This window comes from Mustela erminea, chromosome 4 (genome assembly GCF_009829155.1).
Source record: "Mustela erminea isolate mMusErm1 chromosome 4, mMusErm1.Pri, whole genome shotgun sequence".
Taxonomy (NCBI): domain Eukaryota; kingdom Metazoa; phylum Chordata; class Mammalia; order Carnivora; family Mustelidae; genus Mustela; species Mustela erminea.
This window is the reverse complement of record NC_045617.1, coordinates 106,048,690-106,075,850: the sequence shown is the minus strand read 5'-3', so window position 1 is coordinate 106,075,850 and position 27,161 is coordinate 106,048,690. Positions and strand designations below refer to the sequence as shown.

The following is a 27,161-nucleotide window of genomic DNA, read 5'->3' as shown; positions in this document are numbered from 1 at the left end:
TCAATTTGCATTTTGCTTGACCTTTGTTAAAAACAAGACAATAGGCCTCAAATGGAGTTGCTTATGCTCAGCCCTACAGCGCCAAACCGATACTTGACTTAATTAGAGTTCAGGCTGTCCCAGAAGTGGAGTCTGAAACCAGTCAGTCGGGAATCGCCTGATGAGCAACGACTTAGATAATCTGCCTGATAGATCCCTGCCATCCTGTAAAGGAACAAGATCTTGCCACAACCAGTCTGCTTTCTTGCCACTGTAACTTCCTTGTTTCCCACTCCCTGCTGGCGGTCAAAGTCATTCATTTGCTACAGCTCCTCAGAGCTCCTTTCTCTCTGCTAGCTTGGAGGCTACCCGGTTCAAGTCAATCTTTGCTCAAATAAACTCAAAATGTTTAGTATGTCTCAGTTTCTTTTCACACCATAAGGTCATATTCTGACGATGACTGAGGGTGATGTGAGGCTTATTCCTTTAAGAAAAGCACAGGATAGGGGCGCCTGGGTTAAGCGTCTGTCTTCAGCTCAGGTCAGGACTTCAGGGTCCTGGGATCCAGCCCCGCACCCAGCCCCACATCACATCGGGCTCTCTGCTCAGCGGGGAGTCTGCTTCCCCCTCTCTCTCTACCTGGCTCTCTGCCTACTTGTGATCTCTCTCTCTCTCTCTCATTCTCTCTGTCAAATAAATAAATAAATAAATAAATAAATAAATAAATAATTTTTTTTTTTTAAAAAAAAAGGAAAGAAAGAAAAGCACAGGGTAGGAAAACCAAAACTTACAAAAACCAAGCTAAATATAAAAGTGAGCTGCACAGACAGTAAGTGGGATAGGAGTTCAGAGAGAATGTGGCCGTAAGATGTGAAAGGCACCCGAGACTTACACTGAGTTCATAAATGAGGCTTATTCACAACATAAATCTATCCATGAGTGCCGAATCCCACTGACGCTGGGTTTCCTGATTATTTTTTGGCTCACAGATGTCCAAGAATCAGGTGAAATCTAAAAATCCTTTCCTCTGAAAAATAAACACGCTTAAGACACAAAAATTTGCATAAAATTTTGGAGGTTTCCAAACTATTGTGCCCAATCGTAGACTCTCTGGGGTCCCCCAAACTCTCCAAATTAAGAATTCTTTGTTCATTGTTGTCTTCTGCTTTCACCCAGCAAGGGTTTGGTGCAGTCTCCTAGCGCTCCTCTGTGGGATGGTGCCGTTTGCCAACTAGTGTCGTGCTCCCCAACCTCCCTCCCTCTGAATCTTGCTAAAAATTCCTCTCCTGTCTCTTTACTGCTCATAATGCTCCTGTATCTTTCCTTGCCGATGCAGTAAAAGTGAGTTCTTTCTTCTGTTGTTCGAGGTGTGACAGGGCCTGCTGTCATCCTATCTGCTCCCGCTGTGCTTTTCTCCCTGCTTCAATATTCCCAAGAATTGTATCGCTCTGTCCAGCCCCTCAAGAAATACCCCATCTCCAAGCAGCCAGCGGGTGTAGCCAGCTGGGTAACTCACTACCTCCCATTTGGTTTTCTTCCTTCCCCTCGCTTTGCTCTCTCTCACTCTTGCTTGCCAGGCAGAGTACCCCTTCATTTCCGTGCAACTGCTTTTAGACTCTGTTTTCTAGGGGTTCCAAGTTAAGGCTAAGATTAAGAGTTCAAAAACTTGTCTAATCTTGTGGTGAGGCTATAGAGAAACAGACACTGGTGCTACCAGAGCAAACTCTCTTCGTTTAAATACAAGATGTGCGTCACTACACATCTGATAAATAAAGCTAGAGAACATTTACACCACAGAGGACACGGCTATGAAAATCTTTATATGTTGTTATGTTGCTGTGGAGTGATCCTCAGGATATAGCAAGTGAAAAAAGTAGGGTAAAGAAGCATGCAAGAAGAGGGAATGATAGAAAGAGATAAATAGATATAAATACATACACATAGACATGTGTATTTATGTACACATACACATATGGTCATGTTTTTCTAAGGATTAAAAAAAAAACAGGCAGATTACAGGAAAAAAAATATAAATTGCCACCTGTAGAATGAGAAAGAAAACAAGGAAGTGACAGGGACGAAAGGTGGACTTGTTTTTTTTTTTAATTGTGTTCCATGATTCATTGTTTCATGTAACACCCAGTGCTCCATGCAATCCGTGCCCTCCTTAATACCCATCACCAAGGCTCACCCACCCCCCCCAAAAAAACTGGACTTTTAATCATCCAGAAAATAGAAAAGGAGGAATTCTTAAGCCCTGAAAGAAAATAAGGAAATAAATGAATCTAACTGTATTTCAAATTGGTAGCATAACCTAAGAGAGAAGATTTAGTTCAATTGATTATAAATTGACTATACAGTGGGTTATATCATAAGGACAAAAAGAACCATAGGGATATTTTATTTCGCATCCTACAGTCTCCATGTTAGTGGTCGCATTGGTATTATTTTGAAACTACAGATAAAGATGAAAATAGCTATTTAGTAAGATAGCTTGATGGATGGATGGATGAATGGATGGCTATCACCCAAGGGAGTAACTAGAAATAACATATGAATTCATGACCTGATTTTCTCCTTCTAAAGTACATATTTCCTAGCTATATCCACTAAAGAAATCTAGGAGCAACAGTAATTCAGTAAGAATGAAAGCTCTAATACCAAAATTGTTATTTCCAAATAGCATTTTCCACAAAATAATAAACCAGGACTTCTAAAAAAAAGTAAGAATAAATAAACCAGGACTTTTCGTATAATTGAACATTCAGCTCTAGGGTAGGAAATATATGATACGATCCTGGATGTTTTAGTGCCTGAAAGCAGGAGAGTTGTCAAAGACTACTAGGGCAATTTTAAAAGAAGACAGAAGCCAACCTAAAGAGACTCCCACTGGCCAAAGATGGGACCATCTCAGAATTCCAGAGAATAATGTCTGTAATGGATTTAAACATGCCAATATATAAAATACGTGTAGTTGCAATGATACTCCATACACATATTCCACCAAGAGATTAAAAAAAAAAAAAAAAACTTGTCACCTATGGAAGTTGCTAATGTACCATTCATTATTCTGAAATTTGACTAAAGTGAAAGATGTATAGGTTCAACCTTCCTTTCCTAGAAAGAGTATAGTAGCCAGCCTCCAAGTGACCCTCCTAAGAGACGCATCCTTCTGCAGTCCTTTCTCACACAGAATAGGGCTGAGCTGTATAAATCATAAGATATTCTGTAAATGACAACTTTTGACTTCAAAGCTAGGTAAAAAGTCATTAGCACTTATTCCTTCCTTAAATTGTGAGATTGAAGAATTAAATGACTCTATCCACTGAAGAGTTTAATAATGGTCGGACTCTATTTTTTATAGACCCTCTGGCAGTTGTATAGAGAACGAACTGGCAGGTGGCAAGCCTGAAAGCAGAGGAATCTATTATGAGTCTGTATTAACAATAAATGGTTATTATGGCCTTGAACCATTAAGGTCTGGAGTAATTTATTATGAAGCAATAGGTAACTAATACAAAATAAAAGTAACTAGCCAGATGATTGATGTGAACTGAAATATAATTTAGGAGCACCTGGGTGGCTCAGTTGGTTAAGCGTCCACTTTCAGTTCAGTTCATGATCCCAGGGTCCTGCTCAGCAGGGAGCCTTCTTCTCCCTCTCCCTCTGCCTGCAGCTCCCCCTGCCTGTGCTCCCTGTCAAGAAAATAAGTAAAATCTTGGGGGAGGGGGGAAGGAACTGAACTAATCTAAGTGCAGGATAAATAATAGAATTTGAAATATCACCATTTTATAACCATCAGAGAAAACAATGGCTGCTTGGATCAAAATGAAAGGTTGACAGAAAACTGTATTTGGATCAACTGTTGGATCAAGCTAAGACCACTTGAACCAACTGGCCCATCATAATTGAATGTAGAGCAAACATTATGCACCTCCTGATATGATGTCATTACCTACACAGTACCACTTCTAACGCAGTAAAAAACCTGAAAGTGAATCTGATCAAGCCTCTATATCTACCAGGCTCTGAAAAATCAGGGCAATTGATGAAAACGAGTCAAGTAATATTATAAGGATCTAACCAACCAAATCTAGAATATGGTAAATTCTACTGGACACACAACACAAAAAGCATATGGATGGAAAGAAATGCAGAGGGAGAATTTTTATCTAAGTAAGAAGCCTTAAGAAGCTACTTCTGCTATGCAGAAGCATCTGTAGAACTTTGGATCCTTATGAAATGTCAAAACAAAAAAAAAGGACAAATTTTTTTGAGATGATCATAATTAACTGAACACAAAAATTAGACGATCATGAGGAATTAACATTATTTTTCTTGGGTATGATACTAATATTTGGTTGTGGAGGTTTTTTAAGTTTATTATCTGTTAATGATATATGCTGAAGTATTTACAGATAATTGGATTTACTTCAAAATATTTTGTCCAAAAAAGAAAAGGGAGTAAACAGAGAAGCACATGAAACTAAAGAGCTAAAAACTGATCATTTGAAACTGGTTAAAGAGGTTGATCAATACTATGTTTTTATACTTTTACATATATTTGAATTAAAAAACAATAGTACATATAATATACATCTTGTCTAATTTGTAAAATTCATAAAGTATACAATAAAGTATAACATGATTCTACCAGTTATAGATAACTACTTTTAAAATGTGGGGCTCTTTTATTCCAGTCTTTCCCCACCTTGAGTTCTTAGCTGCCAAAACTCTGCAAATCCGCTATTTGATGCCACCTATGGAAAATGCGTTTGAAGGATATAAGTTCCGAAAGGAGTTCATACTTTCTCTTCCTTTATTAAAGCAGGGAGAAAATAACGGTCGGAACTACGAATTCAGTGTAGATTTTAGCAAGCGTCCCTATTACTGTGGTTTAAGGGGAATATCTTTTCTCTCCTGCTTTTTGTGTAGCTCAGATGTCAGCTGCTTTCTTGAGACCCTTGAGAGCTACATCCATCCGCTGTGAAGGTCCAAAGATCTTTCCAAGGTTAATGCAGACTCCGGGAGGATTAGGTATACTCTCAAAACCTTGTCTGGTTCCAAATCTCCCATCCACCCATACAGACTCTACTCCATACAGTGTGTGCCTGAAAGTGACAACTTATTTGATTTCTATTAAATTAACAAAACCGTTCACACTTTAAGACAGATCCAGCGGTTTATATTGGCGCAGCAGGCAGGGATGTGTGCAGCTGTAGAAGGGAACCGTTTATTTCCTGGCCACCTAAACAACTTTCAGCTTGTGTTTTGGTCATCCCACCCCTGCAGGAAAACATACATGGTCGATCCACGCCACTTAATCTTTGTCTTCTCGTCTTTGCTTCATTTTGCTCCAACTGATTCTGGGTTAGAATGAACCAAATTTCCCTTCTGGCTCTTTGCAGAGCAATTTAGCTATTTTCTTTTTGTAGTCCAGGCTCAAGCTCACATTACCTCTGCTAGGGCCCACCATTTACTCCAAGAAGCTCGTGTCAATAGTTTCCTGAAGACAATTCCGTCACTAAGAGAAACGGAGTCCAGCTGTTGACGTAAAAGATTGTTTCGGCCCCTCCCCTTGGAGGACAGAAGCATGAGGACTGGGGCGCACAGACCACTTTTATTAGTAGGTAAAGAGTAGTTTCTTCTCCTCCTTCTACACTCCGTGAGATGTCACCAAAGAGTTTGCTGAGTGCTATCACCAGCAAGGAAGGGAGGGCCAAGGGGAAACTCAGCAGGGGCAGCGATCCTGGCAGCCCTCACAACCCTGAGATCAAGAGTCACATGCTCTACCAACTGAGCCAGCCAGGTGCCCCGCTCCAAGAGCTTTTTCTTTCTACTCACATCTGACAATGACGATTGAAATAATTTTCCCTCATTGCCCTCAACATATATAAAAGAATCTCTCTTATGCAAAGCAATAAGAATCTATGCGGTAAACTGAAAAAGGAGGTTAGGCAGGGGTTACACTTCTCTATGTCTCTGTGTTTTAACTACACACAGAAAACTAGTAACTGGATTTACCTCAGAGGGTTAATACGGGTATTAAATGAGTTACTAGCTACAAAGTACTTCACATGGTGCCTGGCGCTAAAGTGAGGATACGCTCAGCCTCGGCATCACGTTCCACCGCACAGGGAGGTTCCCTTGTTACATGCTTGTCGGCATAGTTTTCAAAGGCTGGAATCAGTATCACACTTACCTTATCGTCCCAGCTTACTACTAAAATGGAAATAAATCATTAAGGAAAGCAAACCAACAAGAATGAAGCCATTCAGTACAACAAGAGATTCATGTATATTTCTCTTTTCCCTCAAATAGCTGAGAAATAAGTTGTATATGCAGATGTGGAACCCTTTAAGCTATGTGACTATATGTTGCTAAATAACATGCATTACTTCCAATATTCCTGTGAGTTTATTATTTCGTTTTAAGTACTGTATGTGATGTTGCGTCTGCACAGAAAACCCACAAATCTGTTAACCATAACTTTCTTGTAGATCCCGCTCAAGGTAAATTTCCTCCAAGAACTTTTTCTTTTCCTTTTTCTTTTTAAAGATTTTATTTTTAAGTAATCTCTACACCCAAATTGAGGCTCGAACTCACAACCCTGAGATCAAGAGTCACATGCTCTACCAACTGAGCCAGCCAGGTGCCCCGCTCCAAGAGCTTTTTCTTTCTACTCACATCTGACAATGACGATTGAAATAATTTTCCCTCATTGCCCTCAACATATATAAAAGAATCTCTCTTATGCAAAGCAATAAGAATCTATGCGGTAAACTGAAAAAGGAGGTTAGGCAGGGGTTACACTTCTCTATGTCTCTGTGTTTTAACTACACACAGAAAACTAGTAACTGGATTTACCTCAGAGGGTTAATACGGGTATTAAATGAGTTACTAGCTACAAAGTACTTCACATGGTGCCTGGCGCTAAAGTGAGGCCCTAATAAACTTTGAATTGTATATTTAAATATATCATATATAGAGAGGGCACAGATTGCATGGAGCACTGGGTGTGGTGAAAAAATAATGAATACTGTTATGCTGAAAATAAATAAATTTAATTTTTAAAAAATAAAAAATAAATATATCCTATATATTTCACACGATTAATTTGTTGTAAATAAATTATCATGAAGGCCTTCGGAAGCAAAACCATGTTTTCTGCTTCGAGTTCACCCTGATAACAACAGGGAGTGGTGCACCATATTTCTGTTTTGGTAAATATTTAGTAAGCAAGTGAATGATGTTTAAGTGATATTCAAACACAGAATATTAAATCTTCCATCATCTCATTTTCAGTTAACTTTTATATTATCAATGTTCATCCTAAACTTCAGAAGTCTTAGACTTGCCTAATTACAAGAAAATTAAATTCTTCATGTTGAATATCTATTGTAACAAGAAAAAATTAATCCATAGATATTTCTGAGCTATAAAATTGTCAATAACACCCAGTTTATCTGGAATTTAGAAATTTAAATCAGTTTCATTCTAAATACACCGATGTAAAATAATTAACTATATTAGTAAAATCTCGAAGACTCAACTCTCGATTGCCATCGTGAGCAGCTGTTACTCATATCTCTAAAGTGCTAACACTTTTTCTGTGTTATCATCTCTCCATGTTTAGAGGCAGAAGAACGCACAAACTGTTCTTTATATATTAAAAATGGAGGATAGCTAATATTTTCAGAACGGACTTGAGAGAACAGTTCTATGTATAACATCAATGATTCCTCAGGATCATTTGACTATTCTTAACTTATACAATAGATGCTTCAGCCATTTGTCTGCTGTTCTACTTAACCACAAATCGGTCTTAGGTCCTTGCTTCTCATCAAGGTGAAGAGCCATGTCACTAGATACTTAAAGGAAAAAAGCCCTTTTATCACTAGCTATCACCTCCAACTCAGTGTAGCTCAAAGAAGATTTTTATAGGTTTCCATTAAACTGTATTCTCCAGATGTCCCTATTCCCAATAATGGTACCATTTTCTTTCAGTCATTTAATTTTGAAACCCAAAGATTTCCATAGATCAAGAGATACAGAACAGCAGTTAAATGTGGGGACTCCCTCAGCCACAAATCGCCACGCAATTTGCTTAACTTCTCTGTTCTTCAGGTTCCTTCTCTGCAAAATGAGGATGATAATAGTGTCCTCCTAATAGGATCATAAGGAGGATTAAATGAATTAATACATCTAAAGTGCTAAGCAGAATGCCTGGCCCATGCATGGTGAGCCTCGGTAAATGTTTGCCATTACTATAGTCTTTCATTTTTCCAACCAACATTTACCAGATGTTTGTCACATCTGCTTCTACCTCTCCATCCTCAAAACCATTTCCCTGTCCAGCCTCTGCATCCATCCATTGGCTCATTCTCCAGCCATGACTCATTCATTTACTTGTTCATTTATTCCCCAGACGTTCAGTGAAAAATTACTCTATGCCAGGAACTGGTTTAGCCCCTGGGACTACAAAAGAGAGTCAAACAGACCTGATCTCTGCCCCCATTCAGTTAATGATCTAGCGCAGGGGTCAGCAAACCGTGGCCTATGGGCCAAATCAGATCCATCACCTGATTTCATAGATAAAGTTTTATTGGGATACAGCCACGTCCGTGCACTTGTGGATTGTCTGTGGCTTCTTTCAATGGTTAGCAGAGTTGTTGGAACCACAAAGCAAACCGTATACTTCCAAAGTTTGCCAACCCCTATTCTAATGACAAAAACAATCTATGGCCATACCATTCTGAATGTGCCCCAACTCATCTAATGGTAAAAATACAGTAAGATCTGGGGCGCCTCGGTGGCTCCAGCGGTCAGGTGTCTGACTCTTGATTTCCACGCAGTTCATTATCTCAGGGTTAAGAAACCCAGCCCTATGTCAGGCTCCACACTCAGGAGGGAGATTCTCTGTCTCCCCCTCCCCTTGTGCTCTAAGTGAATAAATAAAATCTTAAAAAAAAAAAAAATAGTAAGAGCCCCCTAAGGTTAAACTTACATCATTAGAGAGTTTATTGTTACACCATGGGGTCATCCTATACATACCAAATTAATATTTTTAAATATGCCTCATCAGTCATGTCATTCCCCATGTCTGTCACATAGAAGCTGAACTACCTTGGGGCACCTGGCTGGCTCCATCAGCAGAGCATGTGGCTCTTGATCTTGGAGTTGTGAGTTCAAGCCCCACATTAGATACAGAGATTACTTAAAAATTTAAAAAAAAAGAAAAAATTTTTTTTTAAAGCTGAACTATTGGGCGCCTGGGTGGCTCAGTGGGTTAAGCCTCTGCCTTTGGCTCAGGTCATGATCCCAGGGTCCTGGGATCGAGTCCCGCATGGGGCTCTCTGCTTAGCGGGGAGCCTGCTTCCACCTCCCTCTCTGCCTGCCTCTCTGCCTACTTATGATCTCTGTCAGTCAAATAAATAAATAAATCTTTAAAAAAAAAAAAAAAAAAAAAGCTGAACCGATCTCAGCCTGTTAGCCAAAGCCCTTGAACTCAAAGCTTCTTTTCCAGCCTAATCTCTATTGCCCTTCCCTCTCAAGGCACTCATTCATGTAGGCAAATTTCACTTCAGAAGCCTTCCCTGAATTCACTAATATTGCTTAGATGTCCTTCCCAAGGGCTCCCACAGTATTCATCCTAGCACTTGTTACATTGTATTTAAATTGTCTGCTTATGGAGTGCCTGGGTGATGCATTCAGCCATGCTTTGGCTCAGGTCATGATCCCAGGATCTTGGGATCGAGTCCTGAACCAGGCTCCTCGCTTGGCAGGGAGTCTGCTTCTCCCTCTGCTGCTGTAGCTCCCCCGCTTGTGCTTTCTTGCTCTCTTTCTGTCAAATAAATAAAAAAAATTAAATTATCTACTAATTAATCTAATCCTCTCAGAAAGTGCAAGTCTATGAGGCCAAGGATGGGGCCCTTATGCCTTATGGAATGTTCAGTGCTAAGGTCAGTGGCAGACACTTAGCTTGCAGAAAATAAAATAAATAAAATAGTACCAAATATTATTTAAATGAATGAATATATACCTCTCTTTGGGTTTATTTTTTCTGCTTTTTCCACTCTATGAACACACCACCTCACACACACACCTCTCCAAAACCTATTTTTCCTCAAGGTAAGTAGTAAATATGTGGAAGGAAGAAATGTCAAAGAATTAACTTCAAGGCTTAGAAAAATACTGTCATCCAAAGTGGAAAATAAAGAATAAAGATTTGAGACATTTTATTATTTACATTTCACAGAGTATAAAGAAGCCAGGGAAGGAACAAAAAGAAAAATTTGATCTTGCATAAAATCATTATGATGAAAATATCTCTTGACAGGTGCCTGGGTGGTTCAGTCATTAAGTACCTGCCTTTGGCTTAGGTCATTATTCCAGGACGGAGCCTGGGATGGAGCCCCCACATCAGGCTCCCTGCTCAGCAGAGACCCTGCTTCTCCCTCTCCTAATCCCCCTGCTTGTGTTCCCTCTCTCACTGTGCCTCTCTCTGTTAAATAAATAAATAAAATCTTAAAAAAAATATATCTTAAAATATAATGTAAGAGGGGCGCCTGGGTGGTTCAGTCAGTTAAGTGTCTGCCTTCACTCAGGTCATGATCTCAGGGTCCTGGGATTGAGCCCCACATTAGGCTGTCTGCTCAGCAGGGAGCCTGCTTCTCCCTCTCCCTCTGTCTGCTGCTCTGCCTACTTGTGCTCTCGCTCTCTCTCTCTCTCTCTCTCTCAAATAAGTAAATAAAATCTTTAAAATATATATGTGTGTGTATATATATATATACATATAAATAATGTAAGAAAGTGGTATATTGGATTTAAATATAATTTTTTAAATCTTCTAACATAGACTTAATTGTTTTAGACCTAAAACTTCTGAGAACCGTAAGAGCATTTATTTTAAGATTTATTTTTCAAATAAGTTTATAACATTTGCATTATATTATGCTTAGTGTGATTTAAGCTATATCTGATGTAAAAATAAATATTTTTAAATATTTATATTATAAATATGTAAAAACAAATATTTTACCATTGTCATGTCTGTCTATAAAGCAACGAGATTTTCTTTTTTCCAAGTTGATAAAAAAGTGACCCACTAGATGGCGCAATTATCATAAAAAAGTAATTTTTTATATAAAAATTCTTATACCTTTATTTCTTTTATGAAATTGGTAGGATAGTCTATTTTTGGTTTGAGTTTTTTTATTTTAGAATTTATTAAATAGGAACTCTGTCCATTCGAACAGGAGGAAAAAAAGCAGATTTACTTTTTTTAAAAAATAACATTTACAGGAAAACAACCAAAAAGGCATATAGTGCTTATCGTGTCTTCCCTATGTCCGAAAGGCATCTTGTGCTAGCCCAGGAAGACTCCACACACACTTTACATTCCTGAATTCTAAATTCCATTGTACAAAATGCCACTTGAAACATGTGTCAAAACCATCCAACCAAAGCAGTTTTTTCCCAAATCTGAAGGTCTATAGGAACATTTAGAAGGTTGCACACAGTAGAATGCCTGTGCTGACCTAGTTCCCCGTGGGAGGACAGCAGTGCACCCCGACGTGAGGAATCCCTGCACAGGCCACCCAGCAAAGGGGCCATCCCTGGGAAGGCCAGAAGAGAGGACTGTGAGCCAGATGACAGTCTATTTTTGTAGAAAATGTCCTTTCATATTTCATGACCTTTGTGCTCTTCAAACAGTAACTCAAATCAATATGTAATTTTGTAGCAGATTAAATCTGTATTTTGTTTCTCTCCATTCTGGAGAACCGTATGCAACTTTTCAAATATTTTTTTGCACAAATGTCAACTCAGATACAATAATCAGATAATTTTTTTTTTTCAATCAGGACTGAGCTAACCACTCTATTTAATGAAATGGCAATATCCTCAGAAACTGTCGTTTGCTTTTTTTACTACTCTGTGGTTGTGCCTAGGTCTCTGAGTTCCAAAGAGCTGAGAACTGTTGTTTTGAATACCCCCAAGCACCAGCGTCACAGCGCAATGATGAACATGTGGCGGTAATGTTAATTTTTTTCCTGGAGTTATTCCCCCCGCTGGCTTTTGGATCTGACAGCACTTCTCTGTGCCACTCAGTGGGTTCCTCGGCATATGGAGCCCCTGGTGCTTTATTCCAGCATACCTCACCTCTGCCAAGGCCAGAGCTCACTCCTTATACATCTTCTGCCTATCCTTTATGACCTATGACAGTGCTGTGCTGTGCACACAGTAGATACTGAAAAAATTTTTAAGTTGATAAAATGAATTTTGGTGAAGCATAAATGTGATTAGACTGCCAAATAATATAGGAAAATATAGGAGTTTGAAATGAATATGTTCTTGGTAAATATGTATAGGCAGACACGAAGTCATTTTATCTTAAGAAATAATTATTGGGGTGCCTGGGTCACTTGGTTTTTAAGCATCTGCCTTTGACTCAGGTCATGATCCCAGGATCCTGGGATCAAGCCCCTCATCAGGCTCCCTGCTCAGCGGGAAGCCTGCTTCTCCCTCTCTCACTCCCCCTACTTGTATTCCCTCTCTCGCTGTCTCTTTCTCTGTCAAATAAATAAATAAGATCTTTAAAAAAAAAAAAGAAAAGAAAAGAAAGAAAGAAAATAATTGGGTCAATAAAAAAGAAGTCTATAAAATATTTCATATTTTTTAGTATATACACATCTATTATTTCAGGAGCATTCTCATTCATTGATGGTGGGAATGTAAATTGGTACAATCATTATGGGAGCAGGTTGAAATATGTGTTCAAAGTCTAGAAGTCATGATGATAGTTAAATTTATACAAAGGAAATGATCAAGATGTGCACAAAGATTTAACTATAAGAGTTTATCACTGTTATTTGTAGGCAGTAAAAAATTAAAAACATAATATCTCACAAGTGACTATAAAAATAAAGTATATTTTATGAATTCATGAAATAACATTCAACCACTCAATGTGAGGTTGTGGAGAAGTTAATGAATATGGAATAAGGAGTTCTGTTTGTGGAACTATGGGGTATTACACATCTTGAATGACCCTTCCAAATGAAAATATTGAAATCCGAATAAAATATGAAGTATTATACATTCAGAACACTGTTACCTGAAGTGAAAACAATACATCTATAGATTCCAAATGAAATGAAAGCCAGACTCTAGAAAGTAAGCATCAAAGTTGGCTTTTGCCTTGAGTTCCTGCTAAAAGGTGAAGCATGTCTGAACTTACTTTTGAGGGCTGCACAGTTTATAGTGGACCTGCTTTAAAGGCTAAGGATGCCTGAGGTAGGGAATCTAATAGCAAACCCCTCACAGGCCTGGGACTCCTACAAGCCACATGGTCAATGCAAGAACAAAAGAAAAGTGAGCCTTGTTTTAGACAAGGAAAATTTGCCTGTCTTGAACTATCTTTCTGCTACTTCATTGTTAGTATATAAGAGTGCAACAGATTTCTGTACATTTATTTTGTATCCTGCAACTTTACTGAATTCATTTATCAGTTCTAGTTTTCTGGTAGAGTTGAGGGTTTGTTACATACAGTACCATGTCATCTGGGATTAGTTTGAAGAGAAAGATGTACAAGAGCAAAGAGCTAAGAATAACCAAGACGGTCCCAAACAGAAAAGCAAGAGAGCAGAGCTTGCCATTCTAATTATCAAGACCTATTAGAAAAGCAGGAGAAATTAAGACAGTGTGATATTGGTGCAAGGTTAGGCAGATGGACTGAAGGGGGGCGCCTGGGTGGTTCAGTGGGTTAAAGCCTCTGCCTTCAGCTCAGGTAGTGATCTCAAGGTCCTGGGATGGAGCTCTGCATTGGGATCTCTGCTCAGCAGGGAGCCTGCTTCCTCCTCTCTCTCTCTGCCTCTCTGGCTACTTGTGATCTCTGTCTGTCAAGTAAATTTTTAAAAAATTTAAAAAAAAATAGCAGATGGACTGAAGGAACAGAATGGAGAGGCGCAGGACAGGGCACACATGGACAGAGCTCATGAGTGGAAAAGGATGAACTCGTCAGTGAAGGAAACTAAAACTATTGGTCATCCATGTGGAAAACTGTAATTGGATCTCTGACCCCACCTCAAACACAAAAAATAATTTCCGATGTATTAAGACTTAAATGTAAAAGATAAAAATAATAGTAGTTCGAGGAGACAACATAAAATAATAATTTTCTGACCTCGAAGTAGGGAAAGCCTTCTTAAATAAGTCATTAAAAAATGCAAACCATAAAAGAAAACATTGAAATTTCAGCTACACAAAAGATAGGAACTTCTGTTCATCCGGTTATGCAGTATTGACAATGGATGCAGCAGCTACGTGCGTCAGCATGGGTGAATCCCAAAAACATAATCCTGAAGGAAAGGCAGTAATATCACTACATTTATATAATGTTTTAAGAAAAGGAAAACTGAAAACCCTGTTTTCTTCTAGGAGTTTTACAGTTTCAGGACTTACATTTAATTCTTTAATCCGGTTTGAGTTAATTTTTTTAAGTGCTTAAAATAGGAGTCTAGTTTCATTCTTTAACATATAAATATCTAATTTACCAGCGCTTTTAATGTTAAAATTTGCTTAGAGGAAGTAGTGGAAAGATACTTGCCAAGTGCTCAAAAAATGTCAGCCTTCCTGTGATCGGAAGTGACAAGTGATTTTGATTCTCTCCTTTGGGTTTAATCCCAGTTTTATGAAGGTCTTACCTGTTGTTTCTATAAAATCATAAAGGTTGTTAAATATGTTTGTCGAAGGAGTGTTCATCGTCCTTACTTTCCCCTCCACGTGGCGTATAAAGGGCCACATGTTGATACTGACATAGATTGTCATGTCCTGGGTGATCCACTAGTGTAGACGGCGTGAGCTGCCGTCAATCGTCAGAGACTGTGAGGATTCTTCCAGCCTAAAGACAAAAGAAAACGGAAGATACTTCTGTTTTCTACCTATCTTATCCTGACTTGCTCACTTTGGGAATTATACTGTAAGTGATTTTTCCACAATTCCAGCCGTGCTGTTAATGTCATCTGTGTTTACAGCTTGCCATTAAGTAAAAGCCATAGTAATGAGCTGAGGGCAAGTCAGTTTGACCCCAGATTCATGGATCTATTCATAAAATAAATTTACTTTTAGTTTCTCGCTGTTATTTTAAACCTGCTTAGGAGTCATCCTTTTCTTGGACCTGGACTGAAACATGGGAGATCCATTGAATTTTCTGCTCCAGCTTAGCTAAGACACTTGAATTTGCAAATACACTCTCCATTCAGTCCTTCGAAGGGTTCACTTCACTGTCCATGACTGTTGGCTTAAAGTCAGCCAGGGCTGACCACATGAACAAAAGGTCTCCAAAAGAGGTGTGTGTGATCTGCTACTGCTGTCTTTTCCCAGTCTGGTGGTTTCTGACTTGGTGCCACACACCACATCCTGGAATGGACTTCCTTGACTTGCACCATTGTCTAATGGTTTAGTGTTTCCCTAGGCCTGGCAGGGATGAAAATTAACCCTTTTCTCTCATGTGCCCCTGGTATGTAAGGTTTCCAGATGTTTTAGGGGGCGGGGGGGGGGGGGAAATACAGGACACCCAGATAAATTTGAATTCCAGACAGACAACAGATAATTTTTAGTATATCTCAAATGTCGCTTATCTGAAATTCAAACATTGCATGGGACATACTGAAAAATTATTCATTGTCTATCTGACATTCAAACTTAATTAAATTCCTTACATTTTATCTGGCATCTCTACATTTAGGGGGTCGGTCCATTGCTCTCCTGTGAGGCTCCCCCCAATATCACTCTCTAAATCCAGACACAGTCTGTTTTCAAAATAGGGTGTCCTCTTTATCTCTCAGATTCTGCCCTGGCCACTTACTAACTGGCTCTCGCTGCTGAGGTTTCTTCAACTACCAAGATACCCTCTGGGCAAGATCCCTTTTGTTTGTCTGCAAGCTGATCCCAACTCAGAGGGCCACAACCCATCCCTGGGATTCACTGCCATTTGCCTAGTCTCTGGAGGGGCAATTTGCCTTTTCCAGCTCCTGTTCCAGCCCCAGGAGCTGGACCTATGTGTTCACCAAGGTGAGGGAACATATTTCAAGCTGAATTTCTTTCTGTAGGCTCCAGTTTAGGAGGCAGAGACTTTGTTAACAGCCTCTCCCTTGGTGTTTGATGTCAGGCAGGGAGAGGGTCTTACCATGCTGTTTTGCCCAAAGAAATGATTCTCTAAAGTCTCCTTCAATTTCCATGCCCTGAACCTTTTTAATTTTTTTTTTTATGTGGAGTCCAGTAATTCTGTAATCAGTTATTGGCTCTTTCCTTTGAACGTTTGGCTCTTAGTTGTTTGAATCACAGTTTGCTTTGATGTACAGAATCTTTTCTATCTTGGAACCTTGGTCAAAACTGCCAACTTAACATCAGCAAGTTTATACCCATCTCTGTTCGAGTGTTCAAGCCATGTGACCTTCTTTCTCAACCTACAGCTGTGATTGTCCCTCTGGGTGGAAAGGAGAATTCTGCACAGAGACCCTTTCCACCTGTGACCCTGAACATGACCCTCCACACAACTGTAGCAAAGGGGCAACTTGTGTTTCACTGCCCCATGGATACACCTGTTACTGTCCTCTGGGAACCACTGGAATCTACTGTGAACAAGGTAAGGCAGAATTTCAACTCTTGATTGTTCACAAATTAAGTCACTTTCCTTCTGGAAAAGTAAAATGAAAAATATATAATAATCCTCAATTGCATAAGATCTGGATTTCCTCCACATTACAAGCACACTGCAGGGTGAGAGGCAGTGGGTGGAAGAGGCCAGTGTTCCAGCCATCATAAGCAGGATGGACCAAAGTCATTTCTCTGCTGTGCTCCTTGTAGCCTTATAGAATAAACTCATGTTCATAGACCACCACTCAGCTAACACCGGCAGGAGAAGGAATGTGGTTCTCTACTGCCTTTCATCCCCAAACGGCAAGCGAGAATTCATGCTACATTTATGCTTTAATCCCCTCCTATAACTTCCCTGACCACCTTCCCCTATCCCTGCCCTTATAGGCAAGATTGATAGAGTGTTAATGAAACACTGCCATCTTCACACCGTTTCTCAATCACGCCACAAGCCACTGCTAAAGCTCTAGGAACGCTCGGGCAAGAGAACCTCTAAGATGAACAGTGATCACAAACACAAGGTCTAAATGGGGACATTGTCAAATGAGTCTATGGATAAAATCAGGAAAGCGTATGCTGTTGAATGTCTCAAGTTCGGCATCTTCCAAAAATCAATGCTTCATATTTCATTTTGTCGTATTTAGTGTAGTTCTAAATACCACGGTAAATTTCGTGTAAAAGAAGACCTCTGTAACACCATGCTCAGAGTCCTAAAAATTCAGTTGTGTAACAGACACAGTTGTGTTACGCTAAGGCTAATGGACTGGCCTGAGTGAACCTGCCCAGCCAGTCAAGCATCCAGTGGCACAGTCCGAGCGGGTCCTGCTCCTACTTCAGTTTGCTGCCACCTGCTGGCTGCTGTCCTTTCCAGTTTAAGTATCGGTAAGGATGATTCTGGGTCTTGGGGCTGGCTGGGAGTTCAGGTCAGTGTGTCAGGGAGTCCAAGAAACTCATGGTTAAGGAATCTCAAGAGATTTAGCCAGAAAATAGGGGGTCATGGAGTTTTACCTGCTATCTCCTGGGTTCCTGAGACTAGATGATCTATTTACTCTCTCCCACCTCAGCCACCACCTGGAAGATAGAGCTTTAGCCTCTACTTCTCCTACACAGGAACAGAGGCTGGTGGAGAAGGAGTAGAGGAGCCAATCACCAACTGGGTTAGATATACCTTAACGTAATTTGCAGGGATTATTGTTATATCATATTCATATGTGTGGTAAGAACAAACTTAAGGTCTCTCAGATCACTTTATCAAATACACTAATGCAAACATTTTTTTATCCTATATCTTTGAGACTCTATGTATGTTTAACTCTCCTCCAAAAGTCAAAAGTGTTGATAAATGAAAGACATTGGAGTTTTAAAATACTAGTGATTTAGTGACATTGTTTTAAAATGCTAGTGATGGGGCGCCTGGGTGGCTCAGTGGGTTAAAGCCCCTGCCTTCGGCTCAGGTCATGATCTCAGAGTCCTGGGATTGAGCCCCACATCCGGCTCTCTGCTCAGCAGGGAGCCTGCTTCCTCCTCTCTCTCTGTCTACCTCTCTGCCTCACTGTAATCTCTGTCTGTCAAATAAATAAATAAAATCTTGAAAAAAAAATAAAATGCTAGTGATTTAGATATTTAGACGTTTTAAAATACTAGTGATTTAGACATTGGAGTTTTAAAATACTAGTGATTTAGTGACAGAAATAGGTGTGACTATGAAATAATGAGATAGAACTTTGTGCCTGACTTAATAAGGAAATCAGTCGTTTTCATAATGACTTTAGAGACAGATCTTGCCATTAAAAAATGGCAGTTCTTAGTTCCCGGAATGTGCCACACTCCATCCTGGAATGGGGATTTTTCCTCATACTCTTTCCTCTGCCTGTAATATTCTCATCTTCCCCTTCACACTCAGCTAACACTTATTAATCCTTCAGGCTTTAACTCAGACCATGCTTCTTTAGGGAAGCCTTCCTGGGTTCTCTGTCAGAGAGATGAGGGCTGTCACTGTGCCTGTTTTCATTTATTGTTGTTGAATCTCTATCACCCACCATACTGTGCACAGCAAAAAAAAATATCTGGTGTATACACTTCAAGTTACTGGTTCTAAAATAGTAAAAACTGATTGTAATAGTTTTCAAGAAATAGTTCTTGACGGTAGTGAACGACAAAGTACTCAAAATTTTACTAAGATAGTGTACCTCCCCAAAAGATAGTTATTAGAACCTGGAAGAAATAATAGGATAATCTGACATAAGAGCTGGTTACTGTAACAACAGGGCAAGCTAGATTTTTGAAGCTTAAAAGCTCAAATGATGAAAACCTGGGGGATTAACCCAGAGTTTGTTTGTATTTGTGTTTGTGTGTATATAAATAAATGATACTGGTATGTATATAAATAGATTGGGAGAGGGCAGATAGAGATGATAGATAGGTAGGTAGGTAGATAGAAAATGATAGATAAATAGTGACAGCAATAAAATTATTTCATAGAGAGTCTAAAAAGTATGAAAAAAGCTGCCAGAAAACTTGTGTCATCCTCACAGAATTCTGAACAGTAAGTTAACTAACAATATATCCTGCTATGCTATAATAGGAGTTTGGTTCATTTAAAAAAATAAATCATAAATAATCATATCATAGATACTATTGTTTCGATGGGATAAATTATTATGTGGGGAAGAGACTCTAGGTTTTAGATTCCCAACTGAAAGTTATTTTCTATAATAATTTTTATACTAAAGTTGATTTTAAGGACTGTTAACCATGTTTGTGGTGAAGTAGAAATAATGAAGAGTTTGATCCTAAATGACAGAAACTTTAAGTCTAATTTTAAGTCTGTTTTTTAAAATCTCCAGTGATCCATTGACTTTGCAATTTTTCAACATAGTAGTTCATAGTTCCATAGAACTAAAATTCAATTTAAGAAACAAAATAGAGAGCAGATAGCACCTGGGCCTCTGAAACCAGACCACAGTGCACCCCTGTGTCTTGCCAATGGTTACATTTTTCTTATTCCCAAGCAGCTTGTTCCCAGTTGCATCATAAGCAGTACTGTCGATGATGCCTCATAATTTCTACTCAGTTATAGGCACCTACAATGCAGAAGAACTGCCTGCGGTTCAGTTCACCTTTATTGTACTTATAAACTGGTATAAAAATTATCAATGAATTTTTATCAATAAATAATCAATGAATAATGAATAACCAGCATCCTTAAACTCACAAATGCCTAACTAATAAGTCCTCTTTTCCCTTCTTCTTTCTTACTTCCTCCTTCCAAGAAATCTTAAGTCTTAGAGGGAAGATTAATTTAACAGTACATGGAACCCCTGACTTACAGCTTTCACACTTACCTAGTTTAATGACCATCTTTATTGTAAAGAAGCCCCACCCGCAATAAGAATCAAAATTGATGTTTATAATCTCTGAATGACAAGAACGAGATGCAATTGATTGGCAAACCTGATGACGCTAGAGAGGGGAGGGATGGTGAAAGGGTGTCACTTGCCTCAAAATACAATCAAGTCCTGGTGACCTTTGTTCTTTTCTCCTTCCCTTGGAGTACTGCTTATAGTAGGGAGTATTCACTAATGTATTAAGATTCTTTAGTGGTTCCAGACCAAGTGCCGGGGGAAGACAGACATGAGAAGACAGACAGCTGCTCTGCCTCCAGAGGAGGAGGCAAGCAAGCACCATATCCACCAATCAGTGAGGAAAAATACAGATTGAGTTAATGCCAGAAAGGAAATAAAGAGGAAGAGGAAATAAAAACTCACTGCAAGAGTACATTTTAGTTGAGATGGTCAGGAAAGGACTCTGTAAGTAGGGACATTTGAGCTGACATCTAGAGAGAATTAGCCATGTGTGAAGGCATGTGGGACAAGTACTCTAGGCAGAGGCTAAACCTGGAAACAGGAAAATGATATTACATAATTGGAGGGAGAGAAAGGCAGCCAGTGTTCTCAGAATGGGAGATGGTATTATAAGATGAATTTGGAAAGGCAAGCAGAAGGCAGATCGTATAGTCTTGGAAAACATGGTAAAGAATTTTAATTTCATGCTCGCAAAATAAGAAGCCTGTGAAGACTGTAAGCAGGAATCTAAGAAGCAGAAAACTTGCATTCTGATGCTTCTGCTCACCAGCGATTTCCTTTCTGCTGTGTCCTTTAACTCTCTGAGCCACTATTTCATTACCTGTAAAGCAGCAATAGTAAGTGTGTCACCTGTTTTCCATCTGCCCCCCCCCTTCCAGTTTTATGGTCACTCCTCCCCCGCTGCTCTGTATTCCCAGGGTCCTCTCAGAGGATTGCAGCAGTGGGTTCCCCCTCAGTCTGCCTCTAGTTGAGTTTAGCCAAGGAAGTCACCAACAGAGGATCAGACGACAGGAGAGCAAGACAGAGTATTTATTTCCCTAGATTCCTTGCCACTAGGTCACCAAAATTTACCTTCACCCGAGGACACAGTTTCTGTTGGGAGATCCTCACCTACCCCCAACTTTAGGCTAAGTAGTGGAAACAGCTCCCCGTTGAGACTAACCCCAGGGCAACACCCTGTATCCTGTAGTTTCCCTAAATCCTGCCCACATCTTTGTAAATGGTCTTTTCATTCCCTTACCTTCAAACTACCCTATATGAGCATACCATCTGTTCACTGCCAGAACCCTTACTAAAAGAATATTATTTTTCCTATCTTAAAAAAGTCATAGAAGGTAATGTATATAAAAATTCTTTACTAAGTACAAAGTACTATAAAATATAAAGTATTATTTTCTCCTCTTGTTCTCAAGATCCCAAACTCAGACCAACACTCCTAAGAAAAAAATTCAGCTGTATTATGAACTAAATACACATCTTGGTATAGGGAGGTCCAGGAGTATAGAACCATAGGACATTACCAACCATCTCCTAGTCCAACAGTATCAGTTTATACATGAGGAGACTAATGCTCAGAGAAATTAAATAATGTGCCAAAAGCCTCAGAATCAAGTCTCTGGATTCTCAATCCAGTTATTAGTAGTTGCTTAATAATTTTAATAAATATAAACAGTATATATATATATATATATATATATATATATATATATATATACAGTCGACCATCAATAAGTTACTAACACTCTATTTCTAGATCTTAGCGGACCCTTTTAATAGCCGTTCCACAACTAAATATAGCATAGGAACTAACGATGTAGAGGTAATATATTTATCAACAACCATCATACTCCAGTTATCTAGGGACACCTAATAAAAGGGCAGCATAATCATTAAAATTCAAATAACTTCAAAACTAAACTTGGTAAATAAATGAGTCATCCAAGGCTAGGATTGAAAAGGACCTTAAAAATCACATAATCCCAATTCTTCTACTTTGAAAGAGGTCAAAATGAAAACTCTGAGTCAGTGGGACTGAGAATTTAAGTCTTCATATTGCCAATCCAGTGAGTTTCCCAAGACACTGTATTGTTTATAGTTAATCAAAATATGAAAACTACCAGTCACATGAAATAAGTGGAAACCTGCGCAGCCTGTGGCATGCAGAACCAGTTAATAAAATGCCCTTGTTCCAGTCTTAAGTATTTTTAAAGTGCATGTTTGTATCTGAGGAGAGGGTGGCTAGGGGAAATTTTCTATCCCAGCGTTACAATGTAAGTGGTAAAATTTGGATTTGTCTATCCCTTACTTTTTAAGATGTCTGACTGATGGGGGAAAAATGATCTTTCAAGTCCCTTAAAACATTTACCTGTAGCTGACAGAAAGAAAAATCCATTTAAGGTCAAGAGGAGAATTCCTGATCGGCATAGCTTTTCTTCTCACCGTGGCCTCACCCCAAACTCCTTAGGAATTCCACAGAGGTATGGTACTGTGTGAGGAAGATATCAGTAGACCACTTGAATTGGATGGCTTTTAGCACAGCCACCAAAAATGACTCAAATATCTGAGCCTAGTTCCAGAAGTGCAGGAATCCACAACTTCACAGTGTCTAGCCCAGGAACCAGTTCGGATGTGTGTTTTTTAAAAATCCAAAGGCCCTAACCCAGCTTTAGAAATTAAACTGAAGCTAAAGAAGGGTGGTCAGCAAGCAACAGCATCTGGGTTTGACAGTTCACAGGACTATTGATCTTAACCTAAAAAGAAATCACAGGTTAGGGTAAATATTTTGCAATCCAGTTTAGTCACTAAAATATTCTATTGCTAGCAGAACTCTGGTTTTCAGTTATTTTGTGAGACAGACAATATGCCCAGTTTCTTTCCTCATATGCTCAAAGCTTGTTCATTTGATTTTTTTCTGTTGTAGCTGTATTTCCTGTTAGAATCTATGGCTTACAACGACACATATAACCTTTACTGAATCATAAATCTCTCCTCTTGGTTTATTTTTCCCACATTATTGGTAAATTGTTTTTTTTCTTGGAATATTTTTATACCACTAAATTTTAGTTATTGCATATTGTTGACGTTTAGCCAAATAAGATTCTATAATATGTGTGTTTTTAACTTTTTAGCTGGGAAAATATTAAAAATGTTTCCATTTTTCTTATATTCTTTCCATACCTAGTGCAATTTTTGTCCATTCATTTCTCATTCCCTAAGGTATAGAAACCCATTCATGTGCTGGCATTTTGAATGAAATAGGCAAATGTTCAAGTGACAGTCTTGATCCCAAGGATACTAGCTAGGTCCACCTAGCTCAAGGCTTCTTTGAAATTGATTTAGGCTAATGGAGGAATTCTGTCCTTTAAACCTTCCTGACTCATGGTGTGCTTTCCTACCAAATCTTTGGTTTTCCTGGTAGTAAAGGGTCCATAGCACTTGCAGATGGCAATCTCAGGAATGTTTGCCTCATTTTCAGATGTTCCTTTCTAGGTGCATTTAGCCATGTGAGAATAGAGAATATACTTCAAAAGCTTTCTTCATAGAAAACAAACCAACAAACAAATAAAAAAACGTGAATTTTAGTCTTTATTACCCCTTTTTTACCCCTACCTTCGATCCCATCTTGATAATTAGTAAGGATGTGGTTACATGTATACTAGATCCTCTAACTCTACAATTCTATAATACTTGAACTAGCTATCATACCTAGGAACACACATTTTAGTTCTTTAGTCTTCCTTCTGGGTTCCTTAATACAACCTGCTAAATCATAAATGGTGAAACTCAGTGAGAAAGTGAATTACACCTAACAATTCTAAGGTTTATATGAACATCAAGGTTTTCAAGTGTCTAAAAGAATAGAAGTTGCAGGTGAATCTTAGTAGAAAGAAACAGACACAACTGCTTTTTCCTAACCTTAGACTTTAGGCAAGTAACTTTCCAGAACATCAGGCTTCTCAAGTGTGAAAAAGAGAATATGTCAAAATCTCTAGGGAAATTTTTGATCAAAATCCCAGGAGGGTCCATTCTCTTTGTCAAGTCCTGAATTAATGATTACTAATTTAGTGAGGGAACAGTTAAAAACTCTTAAGAGACAGACATCTATAAAAGGTTTTTCTTCAACAAAGTCCTTTTTTATTTTCTATTCAAGATAACAATAAGTAATGAACAAAAAACACTCACATTAAATTTGCTGCTCCTACTGTTTCCTCCCTTGAAATGTTTCACATGTTGAAACGTAAACCCTGTCCCCCACCTAAGGAAGGGAGGGAGAAAAAAAAAGTTTGCTTACCGTCAATTTCTATGGACAGGACGTGGTTGCCTTTTCACCTGAGGCAGATTTGTTCACTTTTAAATCTGAGATGAATAATAGTGATCAGAACCAACCACAAACTTTACTTTCGAATTTGGGGAACTAAGCAAGAGACGCCCTCTAGTTTCTAATAGCAATATTGAAAAGTGACAAGCAAACTACAAGTTTCATGATCATGAAAGACATAAAGATTATAAAATATCATTTCATTTTCTTTTGTTAAAATCTGTGTAATTTATGTTAGGAAAAATGTAAAAAGCAAACATTCTTATACCACACTATTCTAGTGACCATGGCATGGCAAATGGTCAGAAAGCCATCTATCTGGTCTGAGAGGCAGAATTGGCTAAGAGTCTCCTAACACAGCCTCATAAAGTTATGATAGGGAGTCACTGAAGTCAAGAGGCCAGCACAGTGCCTGGCACACAAGCAGAGCTCCAGAAATAATCAGCGACTGCCCCCCGCCAAAAAGAAGAAAACGGTATTAGATTACATTGTGTTAAATGCAGACAGATCCACATAGACATTTTGATCTGTTTCATTTTTAAAATATGGGTTAGTTTAAAATAGATTCTTAAGTTAAAATATTTTAAACCTCCTAGTTTGAAAAGATAGTAGTTTTATTGTATAAAAGATGTTTAAAAACATTTCAAACCATTATGGTCAACATGGTAGACAAACTTTTCAAAATAGCCAAATAAATTTTTTTTTTCAAAAACTCATTCTCTATTGAAGTATAACTGATTATTAAATGATTTTGAAAGCATTTATTGAGAAGCCACTGAGGCCACATGAAGAGATCCAAAGCACTATAAGATAAGGTTGTCCCTCCTTTCAAAGAGCCAATGATTTAAATGGAGACCAAGCAAAAGTCTCTGAAAATCAAATCAAAATATATAATTTAAATCACAATTTGGAGAAAAGAGGAAGAAATTGACTGCTTTAATTGCCAAACAATGACACAATATGTGCATTATTTCCCACTACTGAGGCCTGAACAGGCAGTGTAAAACAATGGAATTATGTTAGGTATCAATACATAGGTAAGATTTGGATAGACTCATATTGGGGTGGTAACGTAGCTTTCCTAGAGTGAGAGCCCTATAGGAAAGCATGCAGAAGAACAGAAGGATGCACTTGCAAATGTGAGTAAACTTCCTCATCTGAAAAAGAAACTCATCCCAGAGAGCCTAAATTATTACAATACCTCTGAGAAAAGAAAGGAAGAGACCAGTGTAAGGCACAACGGATTAAAAACTGAGCTGGAGGGTGTGCCTTTCACATAAATGGTGTTCCATTAACATTTGTAAAGTGGGTGATGATTATTCAAGGTTTAAAACGTGGGTAGTGGGGCGCCTGGGTGGCTCAGCGGGTTAAAGCCTCTGCTTTTGGCTCGGGTCATGATCCCAGGGTCCTGGGATTGAGCCCCACATGGGGCTCTGGCTCAGCAGGGAGCCTGCTTCCTCCTCTCTCTCTGTCTGCCTCTCTGCCTACTTGTGATCTCTGTCTGTCAAATAAATAAATAAATCTAAAAAAAAAAAAAAACCGTGGGTAGCGTGTGCATATAATCAATATAATCTCCCAGACCTTTTGTTAATAAGCCTTTGGGACTACTGAAACAACCATAAACCTGCCTACACAAGGTACCTGACTAAATGGCTGACTATTATTTATGACACTCCAAGAAGCATAAGGAAGAGCTTAGAGTAAGAAAATACATATATCTGAAAAGTAGCTGAGATAGTGGTAGAAAGATAAAATGTGGCCTTCTCTCAAGGAAAGAAAAGAGGGAAGAGGAGGAGGAGGTATGGAGAGGAACAAGAAGGGCGCACCAAGCAATGTGAGATAAAACTAAGTCTAAAACACAGCATGCAACTCAATGTAAAATTAGCTTTAGGATTCCTGGAAATCAAAGCAAAACATAAAATACAAAGGTTGCTACCTAGGCTACTATTGCCTAATAGAAGAAAGCATACCAGTCATCACATCAAGGACACAGAATTGTGTCATGGCACTGAACTTTATGAAAATATTTTGATCAAGCTCCAATTCTTTTAAAAAGCGAAATTAGGGGCGCCTGGGTGGCTCAGTGGGTTAAAGCCTCTGCCTTCGGCTCAGGTCATGATCTCAGGGTCCTGGGATTGAGCCCCGCATGGGGCTCTCTGCTCAGCAGGGAGCCTGCTTCCCCCTCTCTCTCTGTCTGCCTCTCTGCCTACTTGTGATCTCTGTTCTGTCAAATAAATAAATAAAATCTTAAAAAAATAAAAAGCGAAATTAAACAGCAATATATATAATTGATGACAGTACTCTAGAAAATGAAGAGACATTATGTATACTGTCTTTTCTCATACTGACACACACTAAAGGCTAAGGACATAATATAAAGTCATAGTTCCATGTAATTATGTCAAAGCTAACTGAATAAAGTAGATTTCTAATGATGTGGCATATTGCTGGGGTAATAGTCAGTAGTCCTGACAAATAATTATTTAACATTTTCTTTAAACCATTACTTTGGATTTTAATTGTGTCAGCTAAGTTTCTGATAGTTAAGGCATAGCAAAAAATTAAAAATTAAGATCTTTATAAAAAATCTAGGTATCATGGTTATTAATTGAATTATATGTTATTACACATTTTTTCTCATTTTCAAGCTTTATTTTTCAGATTTTAAGTGACAAAGCTGATGTTTTTGTGTGAAAATTAGAAAGTTTAACTTGGCCTCAGTTCAAATTCTGCTCCATAAAACAAGGAGTAGAACACCTCATCCTAGATTTGATAGCAGGAATCACCAGATGTCACTAAGTATCATAAAACAATCTTGTGATTTTATAGAATACTTAATT

The 27,161-nt window shown here is 38.6% G+C and overlaps 1 protein-coding gene across 1 annotated transcript in view; it reads left to right on the top strand.

Annotated features, from left to right (window-relative positions):
• Positions 1–27,161, top strand: part of EYS (eyes shut homolog) — a 1,637,266-nt gene that overhangs the window by 1,598,738 nt on the left and 11,367 nt on the right. The window contains 1 exon segment of the mRNA XM_032341352.1: positions 16,455–16,627. Coding sequence (XP_032197243.1) covers positions 16,455–16,627 — 173 coding nt within the window.